The sequence below is a fragment of the Eumetopias jubatus genome, unplaced genomic scaffold, assembly GCF_037043125.1.
Source record: "Eumetopias jubatus isolate StellerSeaLion01/CBP00866 unplaced genomic scaffold, mEumJub1_p1.0 scaffold_7, whole genome shotgun sequence".
NCBI lineage: Eukaryota > Metazoa > Chordata > Mammalia > Carnivora > Otariidae > Eumetopias > Eumetopias jubatus.
The window spans coordinates 21,602,827-21,624,983 of NW_028274813.1; the positions used below are offsets into that span (position 1 = coordinate 21,602,827).

Consider the following 22,157-nt stretch of genomic DNA (forward strand, 5'->3'; position numbering starts at 1 on the left):
TCCTGGGAATTCCATTTGTTTCTTTCCTGTGTTGATCACTGTTTCTGAATTCCTCATTTTTCTCTTTCTTTTCTTTCCAAGAAAAGGTGAATGGGAAATCAAGTTTTTGAGACTTTTCATGTCTGAAAATGTCTTTATTTTACCTTTTTTCTTGGCAGTTTGGAAATCACTTTCCCTCAGAATTTGGGGGATGTACTCTATCATTTTCTATCTTTCAAAGTTAACTGCTAAGAAGACTGATGGCATTCTGATTCTTCAATCTTCACAGGTAACATGATTTTTCTCCTTAGAAGCTTCTAGGATATTCTCCTTAGTACAGCATTTTCATAACTTATGAAGTACCTCCATGAGCTCTTTTTCATTCATGAGCATTCTTTATGGGTTTTTTTTTTTTATTCTGAAAACTCATTTCCTTCATTTATGAGAAAACATCTCCCGCAATTTCCTTTTTTTGTTTTTATTTCCCCTTCTAAAACATTTTGTTACTTGGGTGTTGGACTACCTAGTTTGAACTTACAATTTTCTTACCTTTTCTCTCTTCTATTCCATATCTTATTTTTGTGTGCTCTCTTTTCTGGGAGATGTTTGCCACTCTATCTTTGAAAACTTAATTTTGTGTGTGTGTTGGCTATCATATTTTCCCCCCACTATACACAAAATCAATTGACAAAAAACAAAATGGGAAAGGGTACTTAAAAATGGTATCATATATAAAGATATAATAACTATGGTCTATAAATAACTATAAACATTTTAGGGCAAGGAAGCATAAAACCTATTAGGAGAAATAAGAACAGATATACTTAACTAGACAAAAAGATAGCAAGATGTCCAACCGCACTCATAATTAGAGAAATGCAAAGTAAAACTATATGGAAATACCATTTCTTACCTATCACCCACAAGAATGTTTGACATTAGAGCATACACAGTACATTTTGGCAAGCCTGTAAAGAAGCAGACACTCTAATAGTTGGTTGGTGGAACTCAGACTGGTAAAACCCTTTGGGGGAATGGGCTGTCAAAATACCCTAAAATTGGGGGCACCTGAGAGGCTCAGTTGGTTGGGTGTCTGCCTTCAGCTTGGGTCAGGATCCTGGAGTTCTGGGATCAAGCCCCAAGCTACCTGCTCAGTGGGGAGTCTGCTTCTCTCTCTCTCTCTCAAATAAATAAATAAAATCTTAAAAAAATATATCCTAAAGTTATATATGCATTTACCTATGATCCTATCATATTTTTTTATTTACCTATGATCCTATCATATTTTTTTATTTCCAAGGACTCTTTCTTTTCCCCCCAGGTTTATTGAGATATAATTGACATATAGCATTGTGTAAGTTTAAAGTATACAATGTGATGATTTGCTATATGTATATATTGTGAAGTGATTAACACAATAAGGTTAGTTAACACATCCATTACCTCACATAGCCAGCATTTCTTTTTGTGAGTATGTGTAGGGAGAACTTTTAAGATCTCTTAGCAACTTTTAAGTGTACAATACAGTATTATTAAAGTATAGTCACCATGCTGTACATTAGATTCCCAGAACTTATTCAGTTTATAACTGGAAATTGTGTATGCTTTGACCAACATTTCCCCATTTCCCCCACCCTCTGCCCCTGGCAACCAATCTACTCTCTGTTTCTATGAGTTTGGCTTTTATAAATTCCACATGTAAGTGAGATCCTATAGTATTTGTTGTTCCCTGTCTGACTTATTTCACTTAGCATAATGGCCTTAAGGTTCGTCTAGTTGTCGCAAATGTCAGGATTTCTCACAACTGAGTCATGTTCCATTATATATATATATATATATAATCTTTTCTTCATTCATTGATGAACACTTAGCTTGTTTCCATGTTTTACTTATTGTAATAATGCTGCAATGAACATGGCAATGCTGATATCTCTTCAATGTAGTGATTTCATTTCCTTTGGATATACACCCAGAAATGGGATTGCTGGATCATATGAGAGTTCTAATTTTAATTTTTTGAGGAACTTCCATACTATTCTTCATAATGGCTATGCAGTTTATATTCCTACCAATAGCACGCAAGTGTTCCTTTTCTTCATTTCCTTGTCAACACTTGTTTTCGTTTCTCTCTTTGATAATAGCCATTCTAACATGTGTGGGGTGACATCTCATGGTTTTGATTTGCATTTTCCTAATGGTTAGTGATGTTGAACACATTTTCATGTACCTATTGGCCATTCTATGTCCCCAAAACTTATTCAACTTGTAACTGGAAATTGCCTTTTACTTGTAGCTTTGGGAAATATGCCTGTTCATGTTCTTTGCCCATTTTTCAATTGGATTATTTATTTATTTTTATTGATTTGTAAGAGTTCCTTATATAAGAGGTTTTAACCTCTTATTAGACATATGATTTGCAAATATTTTTTTCTGTTTTGTAGGTTGCCTTTTAATTTTGCTGAGTGTTTCTTTTGCTGTGCAGAAGCCTCTTGACTTAATGTAGTCCCACTAGATTATTTTTGCTTTTGTTGCTTATGCTTTTGGTGTCATATCTAAAAAATCATTGCTAAGGCCTATGTCAAGAAAGTTCTCCCTATGTTTTATTCTAGGAGTCATAAGCTTCTTGTTGTTTTCAGAATATTACTATATAAGAAGTTAAGTTATGGATGAAAAACTATCTCTCTGAGCATATTTGTTATAATTTTTTATTAAAGTTTTCTGTTTCTTGCTTTATCTCTATTCCTTTAAATTTCCCTTTTCTGTTCTAGTCTCTGTTTTTCATGTCAACAGCTTTCCCCTAAGGTTTGGGGATCCTTGGATACATGTTCATGTTTGTGGGGGAGGCTTATGGAAAGCTCTCTGTGTGTTGGTTTGTTACCTGATGGGCTTCACTTCAGTGTCTTTGGGGAAATATCAATGAGTATTTTTGTAGGTTTTTTCTTTCCTTGGGGTTGTCAGCCTCCTCAGAACTGTAATCTCCTATCTGGAAGGTATTAACTCTGATGACAGTATTGTGTGAGTTGAGTGGGTAAGAAATTTGTTGGTCTTGCATTTTAGTATGTAAACTTTCACATAATCCTGTTTGCAGACAGTGCTTCACTTCTACCCTCTAATGTGCCTATTATTTTCAACTGTGGTGATGACATTTTAACAGAAAGTAAACTCTGGTTTTCTTCTGGGGTCAATAAAATTAGTTGCTCACCCATGCAGGGTGGGAGAGGAGACCTAGGGGAACAGGTGAAGTTCTTTTTTTGTTTGTTTTGTTTTTACTTCCAACTTCAATGTCGCCTAGAACCCCACCTGCAGAATACTTAAGGTTTAACTGATGAAATATTTCCTAGATTTAGTGATTTTTGAATTAGCATAGTTAGCATGCAGTTCTCTCTTGGTTTTTCAAGATACTACTTACTCTCTTGGTTTTTCAAGACCACTTACTCATATGTGACTTATTCCACTCACTTTGTCATTGAGAATTTATGCTTTTTAATTTATGCTTTTTTTTCATAAAGTACTCCCATTTTAATGTTGTTTAAGGAAGGACCAGGGAAAATTACTTTGGTGCAGAGGTTTATCCCAAGTCTCCATTCTATCCATTTGTTAAGATTTCCTCCATACTCACATCTCCCATTACCACCTACATTCCAAAGCATCTCAAATACATCTCGAGCCCTGATCTCTCTTGTTACTTTCACATCTGTAGACATCATTGCTTGGAAGTGTCACAGGTGCCTCATCATGTGACTGCTATTTAAACACTATAGCATTTACAGAAGTGTGATTCAGATATTTATTGTATACGGTATTGATTTTGCAAACATTTATTAAGCTAGCACTGTGTTTCAGGCATTGTAAGATGAAGTAGAACTGTAGAAATAAAACAGAAATAATCCTGCCTTATAGGAGCTCCTGGAGAGATAGACAGAAACATGTTACTGGTGCTTTGAGATGCATACATAGAGGTAGTGGAGTATAGAAGAAGAAATGTTTATCTTTACCTAAGGAGAAGAAGGGTCAAGAATGACTTCAGAGAGGAGATTTTTGCTTGAATGTCAAAGTGGTAGTAAGTGCTCATCAGACAGATAAGGTTGTGATAGGATTTTTCAAGCAGTATGAAAAACAAGAGTTTAACATAGCCACATATGTAGGTTGGAGCGTTAGGGGAGCTAATATGGATGGATCATTGGTCAGGGGTGTATAGGATGTGAGAGACAAACCTGAAGATTATAAAAGAGCCCTGCATGCCACACCAAGGTGTTTATCCTGAAGTATATGGGAGACCAGCATTACATGTTAAGATCCTATGTAGTTTAACACACAGAGGTTTGGGGAGGATAGAATTGAGAAGGACCAACATAGAAGGCAAAGGGAAATTTGGGGGCTCTTGTCATCTAGACTAGTGCTACTCAAAGCATGGTGCCCATTGGCTAACTTATTCTTATGAGTCCTTGACAAAAGTAAGAAGCTTACAGTATAATGCAAGCCAACTACTTCATGAAGCACACTGTTTAGTTGGAGCAACTTTGCTCTCGTGGGAAGATTTTCTCCATAAAGGAAGCTGTAGTTTTTTTATAAAATCTGGGGCCAGCCATTCACCTTGTAGCAGATCCCCAATTTGAATGGTTGTGGTCTTCATCATTGGTCTTTAAATTCTTCCATTGTCACATATTCACAAGTAAAAAATGTTTGAGCATGTGCCTTTAACATATGTACATTTATGAGCTTTACACACATATTACTGTAATACATGTTATATACATTATAAAAAACACTAAACATACATTTTAAAAGGATGAGATAAAAATAAATAAACAATATTTTTAAAAAGTTTCACTAAAGTGAAAGCAGTGTAATTAAATATACTTCACTAATTTCGAAAATTGCTGCTTAACCCTTTCTGATATAGCTATTCCAGAGGTCTGCTTCTGGTTTAGATTATTTTGGCTTTGGTTTAAATGGCTGTCAATGAAAAAGTTGCCTCACAAAGATAGATGGTTCCACATGGAATAAGGCAGACTTGGCTGTACTTACTAAGTTAAGATTCTCATCTGTTAATCCAATTCGGGAATTAAATACATGTTTTTATTGAAATTCATATTCTCAGATGTCAATCAGTTGTCTTTGTACACTAACTTAAAGGTGTTTCATTTTCATATTTTATAAACATGGATTTTAAACTCACTTCAGTTATTAATTTGAAATATTTTTCAACAGGGCAAAATTCACTTACTGGTTTTAACAAAACAATTTTCGTAAGTGACATTCACCATTCTCATCAGGAAAATCATATAAGATGGAAATGTTTTTAAAGGCCCTTTCCAAGGCACAAATTTCTTCAGAAAAACAACATTCATTAGTGAAATATCACCTTTATCTTGAAGGAGCAGTTAAAGTTGCCTTTAAAAGTCTCTTTGAGGTTAAAAAAAAAATTACAGAAAAGGTCAACACATTTTTTTCACTTCTGTTTTTGTGGAAAGAAAAATGCATAATGCTTGTAAGAGTTTTGCCATGAGTTAACAAAGAATCCCCATGTGGTGCAGTAGGTTTTCAGGGTCACTCTGCCCTCTCACATGGAGTCTATCTGTTAAGAAAATAAGACCATGAATTCACTTAACTAGGTGCATTCAATCTGAAAAGGAGGTACAATTGTTAAAAGTGAAAGAGTTGCGGATGTTAAGTCTTTAAACTGTAGATCACCCCCTGTTCCCTGGGGATACCTCCATTCCCTACCGGACACCTGAGGGACTGCAGTCATCTGTGTATAAAATTGTAGCAAAATTTAATTTGTACTTATTTTTAAAAACTTAAGTATAAATAGAACCTCTAATATTTCTTCTTGCCTCTAATGGATTATCTTGTATTTCTCCTGGGGTGCTGTGTTCTGCTTTGGCAAGGACTTGACCAGATAGATGCTCAATGGTGAGATTCTAAACAAAGGTAAAACCAGGGGATGAGGAAGATGGCACTGATAAAGACACTTGAGAGAGACAGAATTGACAGAACTTGATTACCTATTAGCTGTGGGGATGCAAATCAGAGAAATGCACAAGTAGATATCTTTTCATGCTGTTTTAAAAAATAATTATGTCCCATCTTTTCCAGTGATGGTAAACTTTACCAGATAGGAATCAAACTATTTATACTCTTCCTTTTTCATGCCAGGCATTGTGCAATGCACATTCACACACATTTTTCCCTGCATAGAGTGCCTTCCACCTATTTGTAGATCTCGTGTCTCAGAATTCTGGACGTGGCAGCTGCTCAAAAATGTCTGGCTTTTTCCCACAAGAGGGCCTCCATGAATGTCCACACCAAGGTGACTTCCTGATGAAGCACCAGGATGGCATGGTAGAGACCTTCTGAGTCTCAAAGAGCAAGGCCTTTCTTCCAAGCAGTAGCCTTAGGAGGAGCTAAGTCTTTAGCCAAGTCTTTAGCCAAGACATCAACATTCCCTAGCCATGAACATCAGCTGCTCCTCTTAGTGACCTCCTTCATTCCAAATAAAATAAAACAAAGACTGACGTTCTTTTGTATGTCTTACTCACAGCAAGGTTGGTCCACTGTACACTCCTCCAAATGCATCTTTGTCAATAGCTGTCAAGTATTTATTCTTGTTCAGGTAACTAGAGAGAGAGAGAGAGAGAGAGAGAGAATGAATTAGGTGAGATTAAGCAAATTAATATAAATACCAAAATGAAATGTGAGCATAATCTCCCTAGCTATTAACTGCCTTTTTTTTTTAAAGATTTATTTATTTATTTTAGAGCGAGAGAGAGAGAGAGAGAGAGAGAGGGCAAGCAGGGGCAGGGGCAGAGGGGCAGGGAGAGGAGAGAGAGAATCTCAAGCAGACTCCCCACCAAGCATGGAGCCTGATGAGGGTCTCAATTCCATGACCATGAGATCATGATCTGAGCTGAAATCAAGAGTCAGAGGCTTGGGGCACCTGGGTGGCTCAGATGGTTGGGCATCTGCCTTCAGCTCAGGTCATGATCCCAGAGTCCTGGGATCAAGCCCTGCATCGGGCTCCCTGCTTGGCAGGAAGACTGCTTCTCCCTCTCCCACTCCCCCTGCTTGTGTTTCTGCTCTCGCTATCTCTCTCTATGTCAAATAAATAAATAAAATCTTTAAAAAAAAAAAGTCAGAGCCCCAACCCACTGAACAACCCAGGCGCCCCTATTAACTGGTTTTTAAGAATCTCGAAAACACCTTACCTTCTTCTGGCTTAAGCACTCAAAACATTCTAGGTTTTAGTTGTGCAAGGTTTATACATATTAATTATGGCAGATGTCTTTGGAAGTGAGCACGTTTATGATACAGTCTGCATATCTAGATTTTATAAAAGTTGCCTAGTTCCCTATTTACAGGGATACCTCAGAGATATGCAGGTTTGGTTCCAGACCGCCACAATTAAGTGAGTCAAATAAATTTTTTGGTTTCCCAGTGCATAGAAAAGTTATGTTTACACTATGTTGCAGTCTTTTAAGCATACAATAGCATTATGTCTAAAAAAAACCAATGTATATACCTTAATTTAAAAACACTTTATTGCTAAAAAGTGCTAACCATTTTCTGAACTTACAGCAAATCATTATCTCTTTGTTGGTGGAGGATTTTGCCTCAATGTTGACAGCTGCTGACTGATCAGGGTGGTGGCTGCTGAAGGTCAGGGTGGATATGGCAATTTCTTAAAATAAGACAGCAGTGAAGTTTGATACATTGATTGACTCTTCTTTTCAAGAACGATTTCTCTGTAGCATGTGATGCTGTTTGATACCATTTTACCCACAGAACTTTCAAAGTTGGGGTCAGTCCTCTCAAACCTCACCTCTGGTTTATCAACTAAATTTATGTCATATTCTAAATCCTTTGTTGTCATTTCATCAATCTTCACAGCATCTTCTCCAGGTATAGAGTCCATCTCAAGAAACCACTGCTCACCCATAAGAAACCACTCCTCATCCATTCAAGTTTTATGAGGAGATTGCAGGAATTTAAATGTAATAATAGTGAAAGAGTTTGCAATGTTGTGAGAATTACCAAAATGTGACACAGAAACATGAAGCAAGCAAATGCTGTTTGGGAAAATGGCACCAAGAGAGCTGCTTGATCCAGGGTCACCACAAATCTTCAAATTGTAAAATGCAGTATCTGTAATGAAGGCTGTCAGAGACTCAGATCTTTTCTTCAGGGCAGGGTTGCCAGATTTAGCAAGTAAAAAGACAAGATGCCCAGAAAAACAATGACTAATTTTTAGCATAAGTATTCCCCATGTAATTTTGAAACATTCTTGTACTAAAGAGTTATTTGTTGTTTATCTGAAATTCAAATGTAACGGAATGGCCTATATTTTCTCTGACAATCCTATTTTGGGGGGGCAGGTTACACAGATAAGATTACAGAGGATGAATGTGTAAATGAGTGAATAAAAAAATCAGTGTACCTCTCTTCCAAAATAGTGAGGTGGGTGACACATGCGATCGCTTTAAGGAAAAAGTAATAGAGAATGAAAGAAGAGAAGACTCAACATACGATGTGGTGGCCCGTTGACTTTCTTGATGGCAGTGACAAGGCAGCTGATTATGAATGCCACAGGGTATGGCCCAGACATGGCTTTTTCAGGCAGTGACTGGACATTAAGCTTCTGGGAAATTGGTAAGTCTGAAATCGTGGGGTTCCATTAATCCCATATATATACAAAGACCCAACTAAGATGCTACAGGAGCTCATCTGTGCCTTCGGGTTGAATGGCTATCATGTAAGGCTGTCGATCACAGGCTTCTTTGGTCACTATTTGACTGTCCCTCAACCCACAGTGTCCATGGAATTCCTTTGGTCAGTGATAGCTAGAGCGGGCAAAAACCACCTTGGAGAAACAACAGGAGAGAAGATCTTGTACAGCATGATTTTGTAAAAAGAAAACTAAGCTAAGCATAAGTGTGGCACTAGCTTGCATCTCTTTTTGTATTCTTTGGACCATGCAACTTGCAGATCACACTCTGTTCCCAGACTGCTGAAAATCAAGTGAGGATCGGTGAGCTCATCTCACTTTTTCCTCTTCATCTCAGACTGCTGCAAGTGAAAATCGGCTTGCTCTAATCATTAGAAATTATTGTAAAACTAAATAATTGCTTGTCCAATTCTGTAGTGTTTTCATCTGTTATTCAATATGCCCCCAAGGATAAGGAGAATGGTTGATAAGCATTGCAGTTTACCAGAAACACTGCAGAAGATTTCAAACTGAGAAAGCCAGCCAGAGTCCAGGGGGGAGAAAGGATGGAGAGAGGGCGCAGCCAGCTTGAACGGAGATGAACTGGATCCTGGGCGAGGCTGTGTTCTCTAAAACCAGCAGGGTTATTGGGCACTTTACCTCTTAGAGATAATTAGGTGCTCAAAAATGAAACTATCACTCCATGTGTAGCTGTTTGGAGGGCTTGCTTATTATCACAGATGGTGATAATTCCATGAAGCTTTTTACCTTGGGCTCAGATTGCTGATCCTACTTTCCATTTGAAGCTAAGAGGATGGGATGGGGCCATATATCCATAAAATCCTTAATATCCAAGAAGAAAGTGCTTCTGTCATCCCCATTTATCATAAAATGTTACCTGGAATTGTCAGTCTACTTAGACTGATTTCTTCACCATGACTTAAGCTGATTCCCCTAGAATCCACATTCTATAAACCAGCTTGGGTAAATCAATCACAAATCTTGGTAGGATCTATGGGTAAGCTACTCCAGACAATCCTTATTTTATAGGGGTGGGGTATGTGATCATTTAAACTATCTTTTGCAAGGACATGGCAGACATAAATGAACTTAATATACAGTATAAAGTCTTGGAGTCAGAGTTGAAAGGAAAGACTTCTAGAAAGCCAGGATTTCTAAATACAAATATTGTGAAGGGCTTATGAGAAAGAAATAGCATTTCCTTTAAAAATAATATAGACACTGGTACGTGTGTGTTCAGTGCCTTTACACTGTTTGTGCTGTATATCTCGTAGTTAAGGAAGAACCATGTGGTCAGAAAAATGAGGATGGTCAGAACTGAGTTGGGAAAGAATATCCAATGGATGAACTTAGTATGGTAGATACAATATTGTAGCTCACATCCTTCTTCATTGGACTTACTCTTGGCAAATAGCAGCCATTCAGTAAAAACTTGCTAGATGAATAAATGCAAGTCCGGTTGCTGGGTAACTACCTCCTAGCTAGAGGGGCCCTCTGCATTATGTTCAGGTGAGGAAGTGACCGATGTCAGAGGGAGGAGCAGGACATTATGGCAAAGGAAAGTTGTGATTGCTGCCGAGCTTTGCTCTCTGGGTAGTTTTGGGATATATTTCAGCTCCAAGCTGGAATTTCAGCCTGCATTTCCCTAGTCCCTTTGGGGTAAACCTGGGCTGGCACCTGTTTACATTGTGAGACTCATGGGAACACTTCTGTAAGGAACCATGTTTTGCCCTCATAGCATTGGTTATTTGCAAGAATTAAAGGGAACCCCTGCCTATCCCTCATGGCTCCATGGAAATCCCTTTGGTAGCAGAAATCAGGAGACCTGTCTGTAAACAGTAACAGGTGAGAAAATGCTCAAGGTTTCAACAGAGGTAAAAGTCAGCCTTGGAGCATATTCGATAAGCTGTTCAAAAACTCCATGAGGAGTAATAGCCTGCTTCATCCCATAATCTTCTCTCTCATCATCTTGTCCCGTGCTCCACGCTGTGGTGTTTTGCTTCTAATCAGCTAACTTGTGATGCTAATTAGCACATGAATTGTGTTGACTTCTCTGTTCATAATAATTAGGGTTTCGGTATGTTCTTAGCACATCAAAATGGTATTTTTTTCCTGCCCAAATGTTTACTGTCAGATAGTAGCTAGTTACCAGTGTTTGACAACAGAAAATACAATACAGGCAATCAAACATTCTGAGATAAGCAACATCTTCCCATGCCAGATTGTGGGGAAAGACAGGATGGAAAAGAGGTTCCAAGGAATGAAAGTGTGACTTCGCTTACGACTGGGAGCAGTTCAACTTCTGCTGAGCAGGAGGTGCTTGTATTATTATTAATTTCACATCTGAGTGATGACAGTGTGCTTGGTTCCATATGAAATCACAGGACCATGTGCTTTTACACATCTGCCATAATGTTCATGAACTTTTAACTAATTACCCAACTGCTGCTGAGGCATCAGTGCTTGTTCTCAATGTGGAATTTGTCCAACTTGGCTTCAGTTACACTAAAAAAATGTCTAAATGAGGTTACCTCTGCTAATTTCAGTAAATTGACAGGAGGTGGATGGTGGGGAATCATTGCTCTTTTGGAGGATAATACATTGTTTAAATTAGAACCTAAAGATATTTGAACATACTTCTAGAGAATTTACCAAGTTGCTAACATGCTATGTGTAATCTTTGTACACAAACAGAATCATTATAGGATATTGCTGTGTTACATTAGTTTAAGATCACAATTAGCTTTGAGACCAGAGACATTAGCCCTATGTTAAAATCACAAAGTGAATACTATTTCATTATTACTATGGAAACTTGACCTCTGTTTTCTCCATCTGCTACTCAACCCTGATCTTCCTGTGGTCTCAGTCATCCTTAGCACCATCATCATTTTATTTTACCTTGGATTTACATACTTTTTACTGAAGCGCTTAACTCTAAGAAAAAATAAGTTTCCACCAACCAGGAATCAGAAACTTAGGGCAGAATGACAGAACATTGCTTTAGAACAGAGTTTCAAGTTTGGATTCAAAATACTAATTGGAAAAACAAGATCCTTGTTTTCTATTATGATTGGATCTGAACTTTCAAACCCTAAAATATTTTTGTCCAGATACTTATCTTTATCCCATACTTGCCTTTGACCTTTACCAGGAATTGGGAGAAATAGACTACATATTTCATCACACAATGGTCATCCTCACCGAATACCCCCATCGAGAACAGAGGTCCACAAAATATGACCACCTGGTCAAATCTTGCCTGCCACCTGTTTTTGTAAATAAAGTTTTATTGGAACACAGTCACACTTATTTGTTTACCCATTGTCTGTGCCTGCTGTCACATTATAATGGCAGAGCTGAGTAGCTGCAATTGAGATCATATGGCCCACAAGGCCCCACATATTCATCTGGCCCTTTCCAAAAATGCCTGCTGATCTTCGATCTAGACTTCTAAAAGTCAAGAAACAAATGATTCTCACTTAAATATTTCCCGTTTTGTTAAATCCTTCCAAAAACTTTAATGTTTTACATAAAAAGTTCAAGAAAGTATGGAGACTATGGTGCACTAATTTCTTTTCTATGTTTAAAGGGATAGTTACGGTGACTACAAAAGGCTGTGATTCAGGGAACCCGTGAATTAAAATCCATTGTCTCCAGTGGAATAATTCTCTGTCATCTGCCAAGCCTCTCACAGAGCCCATGATATGGTCAGAGGAGAAAGATGGTGGGAAGGTAGAGAGAATCTTAAGTGTGGAAGTGTTCTTAGCTTAGTGGTCTTAGCCCATTCTCCTGGGTTAAGTAGTACGCAGCAGTAGCCAGAGGAATTGGATGTCCAAGCCTTGGTGGTGGCTGCTAAGTCAGCAATGATGAATCCCAGCAGAGCACAGCGAAGAGTCTTGAACGAGGGGATCCCGGTCCTGGCTTTGGCTTGGCCACTAGCTAGTTCTATCAAATTTTAAAAGTCATGTTAAGGAAAAAAAAAAAAAAAAGCCGTGTGTTCACTTTGGGCTTCCTTCCTTCATATGCAAAATGTGACTATTGGACAAGAGTCTTCTTGCTAACTTCTTGATAACTGATACTCCACAGCAGTGGTTCTTGACTTTTTATTTTGTTTGTGTTTTGTTTTTATTAGTTTCAGAGGTAGAATTTAGTGATTTATCAATTGCATATCACACCCAGGGCTCATTACATCAAGTGCCCTCCTTAATGTCCATCACCCAATTATCACTTTCCCCCACCCACCTCTCCTCCAGCAACCCTCAGCTTGTTTTCTAGAGTTCAGGGTCTCTTATGGTTTGCCTCCCTCTCAATTTTCATCTTAGTTTATTTTTCCCTTCCCCTATGGTCATCTGTTTTGTTTCTTAAATTCCACATATGAGTGAAATCATATGGTATTTGTCTTTCTTTGACTTATTTCATTTAGCATAATGCCCTCTAGCTCCATTCATGTCATTGCAAATGGCAAGATTTCATTCTTTTTGATGACTGAGTCATATTCCATTGTGTGTGTATGTGTGTGTATGTGTGTGTGTATGTATACCATATCTTCTTTATCAACTCATCTGTTGATGAACATCTGGGTGGGCTCTTTCCTATTTTGGCTATGGTGGACATTGCTGCTATAAACATTGGGGTGCAAGTGCCCCTTTGAATCACTATTTTTGTATCCTTTGGATAAATACCTAGTAGTGCAATTGCTGGGTTGTAGGTTGTAGGGGATGGTTGGTTTTTGACTTTTGCTTTACACTGACTGCATCGAGGGAGATTTTTTAATCCCCATGCCCTTGCTACACCCAAACCAATTACACCAGAATGTCTGGTGGTAAAACCTAGGCATCAGTGCTTTCAAATCTCTCCAGGTGATTTCAATTTTCAGTCAGTATTGAGAACTATGCTGTGTTGAGAACTATGCTGTGTAGACCTCAAAGATTGAATTATATATCCCATATCGCTGTCCTTAAAAAATGATAACTGAGAGTGATTGAGGGTGAGACCCTCCAATGCAGCATATGCAAATTGTCTTAATTATTTTAAGAAGTCTCAATTCTCTACTTTCTTCACAGAAAATTTGACTTGGGAAGATTATTGCCCTTAAGTCCATGGCTTTACAGGAATAGTTGAATCAAAGAGGAAAATATTTGGTTAGAATCATGTAATATTAAAGTTGAATGTTAGTAATTAAAAAAAAAACATGATAAATCTAGGGGAAATCATGCTTGTGTCTCCAAGTAAGGAGGCCAGTGTTATTGGATATTTAGTGTGTAGTTATTTTCAATCTTAAATGCATATTTTGGATTTGGTTCATTTCTCTCTAATGTACTTTGGCCCTTAATATTGCTGTCCTCAAGTTGACACCACTAGAATGCAAGCTCAGTGTAGGCAGGGAGCACATTGCTCCTGCTCATCTTTGTATCACCAGTGAATAGCACGGTACCTGGCTCATTATAGGTGTTCAATAAAAATGTGGAAAAATGGATGAAGGATTATGAGAGATTTGTATGATAAAGTTAAATAAAACTGATGTATAGGGTGCCTGGGTGGCTCAGTTGGTTAAGCGACTGCCTTCGGCTCAGGTCATGATCCTGGAGTCCCGGGATCAAGTCCCACATCAGGCTCCCTGCTCAGCAGGGAGTCTGCTTCTCCCTCTGACCCTATCCCCTCTCATGTGCTCTCTCTCTCTCAGTCTCTCTCTCAAATAAATAAAATCTTTAAAAAAAAAAACTGATGTATAAGTATTCATGTCATCATTCTGTTGAGTCTTTTCAGATTTCCCCTGTAATTATGCATTTAAAAAAATGACTAATAATCTGAGACAATTTAGAGAAAGGTACTCTAATCTCTATTTGATAAAGACTATGAGGAAACCCAAAAACCTGGCAAAGAATGAGACTGCATTTCAAACAGAACTTGGAAAGCCATGCCGAGGTCTAATGATTTCAAAACTTATTAGCATTTATTCTTTAAAAATGGAATCATACCAGAACCCACCACCTCATTCCCAAATCAGAACAAGACCACTTCATCTACATGTGTTTTGTTTGTTTGCATCCAAGGCCTCTGCATATGGTTGTGCAGGTCATTCACCTCACCCGGCTTTAGTGTGGTCCATGGATCAGCAGCAGCATCATTGCCTGGGATCCTGTTAGAAATGCAGACTCCTGGGGCCACTTCAGATCTACTTAATCAGATTCTGTATTTTTAATAAGATCCCAGATGGCTTTTATGTTCAGTAAATTTTGAGAAGCACTGTACAACACAACAGATCCAGAACCATAGGCCTTCAGATTTTGTGATGACCACTTCCGGAATATAAAATAACTATGTATGAAATGTTTAAAGGGAAAAAAAAAGATGGAATCACAAAAGTGAGTTAGCAATAAGACAGTCAAAAATGAGCATGCAAAGTTTTTGAAAAAGCAAATAGAAATTCTGGAATAAAAAATATAATTGTTAAAAAATATTCAGTGATGTGTTATAAAACAAACACAAAAATCTGTTGTTTGTTGGTCTAGTGGACTCTTACCATGGTGGTTTTTTTCTTCTCCTATGTGTGATTTTTGACTGTGAGCTCATATTTGATTGATCTAGATCTTTAAAAAAGCTAGGGGCCTGCATTGGTATTTTCCCCAAAGTTTTGCATTTATTTCTGCCAGGAATCAGGAGGTACTAGTAGGGTCATCCCACTCCAGCTGTCGTCCAGGTTCCCTGGCTTAATCCAGGAGTCTCAGGTGTATATCACTTCCCTGTCTTCTCACTGCACTAAAGCCTTGTCTTCTGGCATCACTGATGTTGGCAGCTGCCCTTAGCAAACTCAACCTTCTGGAAGTACCCACACTTTAGTTTCAGCTCCTGGTTTGTTAGTTTATTTCCCTCTCTTGGAGCTATGACATAAAATGTAATTTTTTAAAATGGATGATCTAGTTGTTTTATAGTAGGAAGGCCCTACAAATTAACTAGTCCACCACAGTGTGGAAAGCAGACTCTACTAAAGCTATTTTTTCACTTATTAGATATTAGGTTAAAACAAATATTAGTATGGCTGAACCAGTCCACAAGCTCTTAGACACAAAGTATGCCCTGGTGTAGATACTGGGGGCCACAAAGATCTGAGGAAAGTGCAACAAAGACAGGACCTCACATGAGTGACTATCTTTTTGCCAACATCCTATTCTAGGCATTATTTATTTTGGGGGCTGGCAAAAGTTGGATATGACTTTTCAGCTATTTCTGAGTGAATCAAATATAAACTAAATCTTTCTGAAAACATATCAGAAAAACTAAAAAGAAAAACCTTACTTTCTGAACAGCTTTGGATTTAATTAAAGACATGCTTTACTTCATGTACATATACAGTGTACTTCATGAACATTTACGTACACACACATACTCCTACAAGGAAACTGAAGGTGATACCAAGGTTCTCCATTTTATCAGGGATAAAAGCTTTGGGATTTAGAATTGGAGCCATTCTAAGTGTTCGCTAAAGCTGGCTCTTGCCAAGTTCCTTAATATCATCCCCACGTTTTGGGCATACTCATTCTGGGGTTGAGGAATGCTCTGGTAAACCTGTCTGGTAAACCAGAATTCTGGTAAACCAGAATTCTCTAACAGAATTCTGACCCATTGGATGTTCCCTCATTGGATGGGGGTGGGAGTGTGGAGGAAGACAGTGGTTTCCATGGCTACCCTTGACTTACACAGCATCCAGCTTTGTCCCATTGAATGCGTGTCCTTGGATTGAAGTAAAGCCATTGTTGTATAGTTTCCTACAATCAAGAGAGGGAGGAGAAATCAGTGACCCATAAGAGGTGATGGTTGGGCTTCATTTCTGCAGTGTCAGAAATGTGCATGAAGGTTCTCAGGTCCCACAAGAGAACTTTATGGTACTTCCTCCTTGGAACATAGAATATTTCCCAGTTTGAATCCCCTTTTTCCAGACAGCTCCTAGTAATTTCAAGCTGTTTCTCAGAAGCCATTCATTTTGAGAAGGGAAGATTTGCCACCATTAAGAATTTTTAAAAAAATATTCTACCTATACTTAAAAAAGAAGAGTTTCAGTTAATAGTTAACCCAATGTCAATAATGGAGGAATAACTTCAGTTTCTTAAGATGAACATATTTAAAGACATTGCTCATCTGAATGCATAGGTTTTATATTTTTCTGTTTAAAATATTATGTCACACTTGTATTTTATCCAAATTTTTATCCTCAGGGCTATCATAGATTAAATGCTTAATGGTTGTGGGCTGCATTAAGTTGAACTTCAAAGACAAATCTGAGAAAGTAGATAGACCATGGAAATTTTATGGAAATTTTGATGTTTTAAGTTGTTTCTGTGTTTCTGCAACTAATTAATTCATGCAGTGATTCCTGGGGCTGGACTGAAGTGTCATCTCCTCTGTTTCCTAGTCAAGCTCCTGAGAGGTGGTGGTGACTTGCCAAAGAAAGCCACATTGCTGCGGACCTGTCAGGAATCAGGATTTCTGACCTCAAAAGTGATTCTTCCCATCCACCCAAAGGAGAAGGAGCCCTGGTCGTGGGAGCTCTGGTCTCCATGAGGATGCACGGGGGGTACTGGCGTGCGGTAAGAGAAGGCAGCAATGACCACAGTCAAGTACAACTAGGGGCAATTGTAGGGGAACTCTGAAAATGACTGTAGTCCACCACCTGTCAACTCTGGTGACACATTAGGAAGTATACAAGAGATTCTAAATTTGGAATTAGACCTGTCTGTCACTTCATAGTATGTGGATCCTGAGAATTTCTCAACCTCTATTGTCCTCCGTTTTCTTATCTGTAAGAATATGATAATAATACCTAATCAAATAGCTATATATTTATCAGTGTGGGACACTTATAAGATGACCATGTTGAAAGGAATATCCCCAAAACTTGGATTTATTCTCTGTTGTTGTGGAAAACTGAGAGTAATCTTTGTTTGTTATTTTTTATTTTGTTTTAAATCACACAATGAGTTTAATTTCAGCTACTGATGTGTCCTGGGTGAGGACTGCAGTGCACAGGGGTGCTAGACACAGGGCTAAAGAAAGCTCTGAGAGATAAGTTAATTTTTCTGAACTAGAGTTCTTTTATGTATGTGTGAGAATTATACATTTGGGATTTCTGTTTTCCCAAACTTTGTTAAGAGTCCTAGACAATGAAAGTATTCTTTGTTGGAATTACATTTCAGAGATTAAGCAAAACTCTTAATAGACAAATAGGCTTTAGGAAGGGAAAAAAGGGAGGAAGAAAAAAGTAGTGAAGAAGAAGAAAAAAAAAAAGGATTGCAAACTTTGATTGAAACGCTATCCTGCCAGGAATACGTGTACAAATTCATTGTTGGACACATACCCTTTTTGAGCATGAGCTTCAAAGAAGCAAGGACTTTTGCAGGAATGTAAAAATAATCATCTAAAAAGATAATGCCATCCCCAACTCTCGATTTCAGGAAGCATAGGAATTCCCTCATTCAGATGTTTATTAAATACCTACTGTGCCCCGTGCTCAGTGGGACAGGAGCTGCTTTCACTTGAGAGGGCTCCTGGGGACATGGGGTCCTTAGAAAAAAATGCCAGAAGGTGAAAGTAAAGAAACTGAGAAAGGAGTTTACATGCAATGAGTGGTTAAATGGCACAATGGAAACCTTTACAGAGGAGGCAAATGGCTTTGAGGTTGGAGACTGGAGCAGGCTAAGACTCCAGGTTTTTGCTGTGTCGTCAAATGGAATGGTGGCCAAGAAGAGTCTCTCGTCTTTTCAAAAGACCTCTCCCCATGTTTCAAGGAGAGGGATGAACTGAAATGCTCCACTGTGGATAGAGACTCAGAGGTTGAGGCAGTTTCATAGGACCTAGATTGATGGACTTAGAATGGCTTGGAAGCAGCTCCTTGCAAGAGTTGTGGGGATGCTTGGATCAATTTTACTGGGGAATAATCCAATCAAGTTTGTATCTGATAAAGAAACCCTGGACTGTAGTGTGACCAGAGAAAGGGAGCTGGGTAACAATCCAGGCAAAAAAACCACAAGGCCTGAGCTTGGGCAGTGATACTGAAGCTAGAGAGAAGGGATCCTTTGGACAACTCTAGTTTGTGGCTAATTTGATGAGAGAGGGGAGTTCTCTACTGGTTTGGAGAATTAACTTATCTTTTATACCTCTACTAGACTTCTTTATTAGAACATTTTATGAATTTCTCTGATAAACGTCTCCTTTTGAACATCTAAAGAGCAGAACCCATTCGAACTCTGAAAAATAATGATGTAGAGCAACTCTGTTTTCTATTCAATATGGCTTTGTAGGAACTTCATAATAGTTGTGATGACTGAGTTGCTTGTGAGTGCAAAGAGCATGAGAAGCTCTTAGTTGCACCATTTTCTAATTCAGTGACCTTGGAAAAGTCACCGCTCTAACCCCAGGTTCCTCCTCTATACAATGGTGGTACTAGAATACCGTATATTACAAGGTCTGCAGGTCAAATCTGGCCCACTACTTGTTTTTGTAAATTAAATTTGATTGGAAAAACAGGCTCTCTAGTTTATGTATTGCATATGGCTGCCCTTTACCTACAGTGGCAGAGGTAAGCAGTTGCAACAAAGGCCACGTGGTCTGTAAGACTTAATGGTCTTCTCTAGATCAAGTGTGCTGACCATTTCTATAAGGGAATATTTATCTTGTTACTTAAACCATTTTGTCATCGATTAGAGTACCATCCCGTAAGGCAGTCCTCTTATTTAACCCTGTGAAACCTTTAGTAGGCCAGAGAGCACGTCCTGTAGGATGTTTCTTGGAGGGGCTGTGAAAATATGACAGTGGTCCAAATAACACTCCGGTTGTTGGCAGGAGTGCAAGTGGCAGTACTCACAGTGTCAGGGTTTCATTGCACAGCCCCTGGAAAGCGTTGGCAGGGATGGAAGTCATGTAAGGGTTGTCTGTGATTTCCCTGCAAGAGAGGGACAAAAACGCTTGGTGAAAATAAATGATTTCCTTCCGGGATTGGGCTCTTCTTGCTCCACCTCTGCACTCAAATAAATTACCTGACCCAGGGTGCCTGGGTGGCTCAGTCGGTTAAGCAGCTGCCTTTGGCTCGGGTCATGATCTCAGGGTCCTGGGATCGAGCCCTGCGTCAGGCTCCCTGCTCGGTGGGAGTCTGCTTTTCTCTCTCCCTCTGCCCGTCCCCACCACTCGTTCTCTCTCTCTTAAATAAATAAATAAGAATCTTAAAAAAAAAATAACCTGATGCAATTTAGTTTATTTTTTAGTTTATTTTTAAGTTTTGTTGACGCCTTCTTAGCTGCTGGTGGCTCAGAGGTTTGGTGAGGTGGAGAGCTGTCATAGGGGGACATGCACTCACAGCCTCTCAAATGTGCGTAAGCCAGTGAGCTTTGGGTGTGGGCTGAAGTCCCTGACTAAATCCTGATTTGCAAGGGGAGCAGGTGGGTCTTAGAGACTTCTGTAAATCTGTGACAAATACTTGGTCCATAGCAACTAGAGCTTTCTAAGTGTATGGAACCTCCAAAAAGGGCTGGTAGAATGAGATCAGTGGCTTTCTTCTTATGAGTATTACTGAAATGTCCTCTACTTGCAAACCACTGCCAGGCAGATGCTCCTGGAGAACTTTCTGTGCCAGTTACTAGAAAACTGCCTACATTTTGAACTGAGCTCTTCGGCAGCAAAGAAGCATGGTCATTTTTTTTTTTCTGGCAAAATCCTGAGAGTTCAGATCCGATCACTCCACATTCTGCTGACTCTGTGGTGCAAACTCCCCCTGTAATGCCGCCTGAGTCCGTTTACTTCTATACAACTAGGTAAGACACTTGACCGTGTCACAGGTTTTGGAAAAGGGCACATGGCCACTAATCAGAAGCCACAGGAAGTAGTTTGAACACCACTCGTTCCTGCTCCTTGGGACTCTGCTCAGACAAAATCATTTAGGTTTTCTATTCCTCTGTTTCTTCATTTATAGAATGGAAAAAAAATGTTAACTTTTATGCCTTCTAAGTTGGTCGAGAGTAACAAACATGATAATGTATGTGTTTGAAAAGCTATTAAAAATTATGTGGAAAATAAAGTATCATCATTATCATCAAATTTTCCTTCTACTTGATCACTCCCATCAGCAAACAAACATGCCATAATTTGTCCCATCAAACAACAACAAAGAAGAAAAAGAAACCTTTTCTCCTGACCCAGTATCCTCCAACTACTGAGACATTTTCTGCACTTTTTAAATAGTAAAACTTCTCCAATGAGTTTGTAATGGTCACTCTCTCTAAGTCTTCCCTTCTGATTCTTTCTTGAGCCAACTCCAACCAGACTTCACCCTAGAGCTCCATTGGAACTGCTCTTGTCAGAATCATGAAAGCCCCATATTACTAAACCCAATGGTCATTTCTCAGTCTCTGCCTTACTTCATCCACCAGTGCATCTGTCACAGCTGATCAGTGCTTCCCCTTGGGACAATTGCTTCACTTGGTTTCACCCAACCCCTATGGCCGCACCCTACTTCTTGTCAATGACAAAATACTGCCAAATATTGCATGTGTGCATACTTACAGTATAAAGAAGACATCAGTGGAATAAATTTTGGTCAGGTCAGGGAATACTCCAAGTCCAGTGTTGAAAATGCCACTACAGTGCATGAAAAAGAAGAAGAGAGAACAGATATAAGGTGAGAAATCCAACACATAGAAAGTAGAATAATGTACTAGCTGAATTTTTATGGGTTCTGAAGTCAGACTAGAGTCAAATCCTAACTCCTTCATTAAATATCTGAGTGACCAGGGGCAAGTCCTAACCCTTGGATGAGTGGTTGCTCCCTCAAGGTACACGAATCTAATTCAGTCCACCAGTGTCAATACATTTTTTTTTTCTGTTTAGAAGAGTATGAGGATTGTTTCAACCAAGTAGGCTTCCTAGAAATAGGAATTTAGGTTTCTTTCCATGTGTGCGTGTGTGTGTGTGATATTTCCCTGTTTTAATTGGAGGGCATTATGGGGGAGGGGCAGTGGAATAAGGGGAGGATGGGGCAGTAAGACAATATAATACCCAGCTCCAAGCCAGGCTTCCTCTTTCAACCTTCACATTATATTGTGCTCATTATTTTGCCAGGAATCATTTTCCCCTGGCAGTCTCCTAGGAGTAGGACAGCAGCAGTGCCATTTAGAAAATACGTCTAGACAAGGGATAAAGTCTATCAAAGACAATGTCTTCACTTTCCAAAGTTTGTGTCATCAGGGCAAAATGTCAAGACTAAAAGATGTACATCACACAACACAAATATAGCCACTCTCAGGCTCCTGGTTAATTTAACATTTGTTGCAGCTACTAGAAAGTAGGTAGTGGAAATGGGATTTTTTTTTTTTTTTTTTTTTTTTTTGAGAGGCATGGCATGGCATGGGGTGAGACTTAGACACTACCAGTAAAGCTGTAAAGAAAGTCTTCCCACAGAGAACAC

General features: G+C 38.8%; 1 protein-coding gene across 1 annotated transcript in view; it reads right to left on the bottom strand.

Moving 5' to 3' along the window:
• The window catches only part of TSHR (thyroid stimulating hormone receptor), a 162,757-nt gene that overhangs the window by 17,453 nt on the left and 123,147 nt on the right, over positions 1 to 22,157 (bottom strand). Inside the window, exons 5-8 of the mRNA XM_028099463.2 lie at positions 21,257 to 21,331; positions 19,566 to 19,643; positions 16,405 to 16,473; positions 6,522 to 6,599 (exon numbers count right to left, since the gene is read on the bottom strand). Coding sequence (XP_027955264.1) covers positions 6,522 to 6,599; positions 16,405 to 16,473; positions 19,566 to 19,643; positions 21,257 to 21,331 — 300 coding nt within the window. The remainder of the gene's footprint in view (positions 1 to 6,521; positions 6,600 to 16,404; positions 16,474 to 19,565; positions 19,644 to 21,256; positions 21,332 to 22,157) is intronic.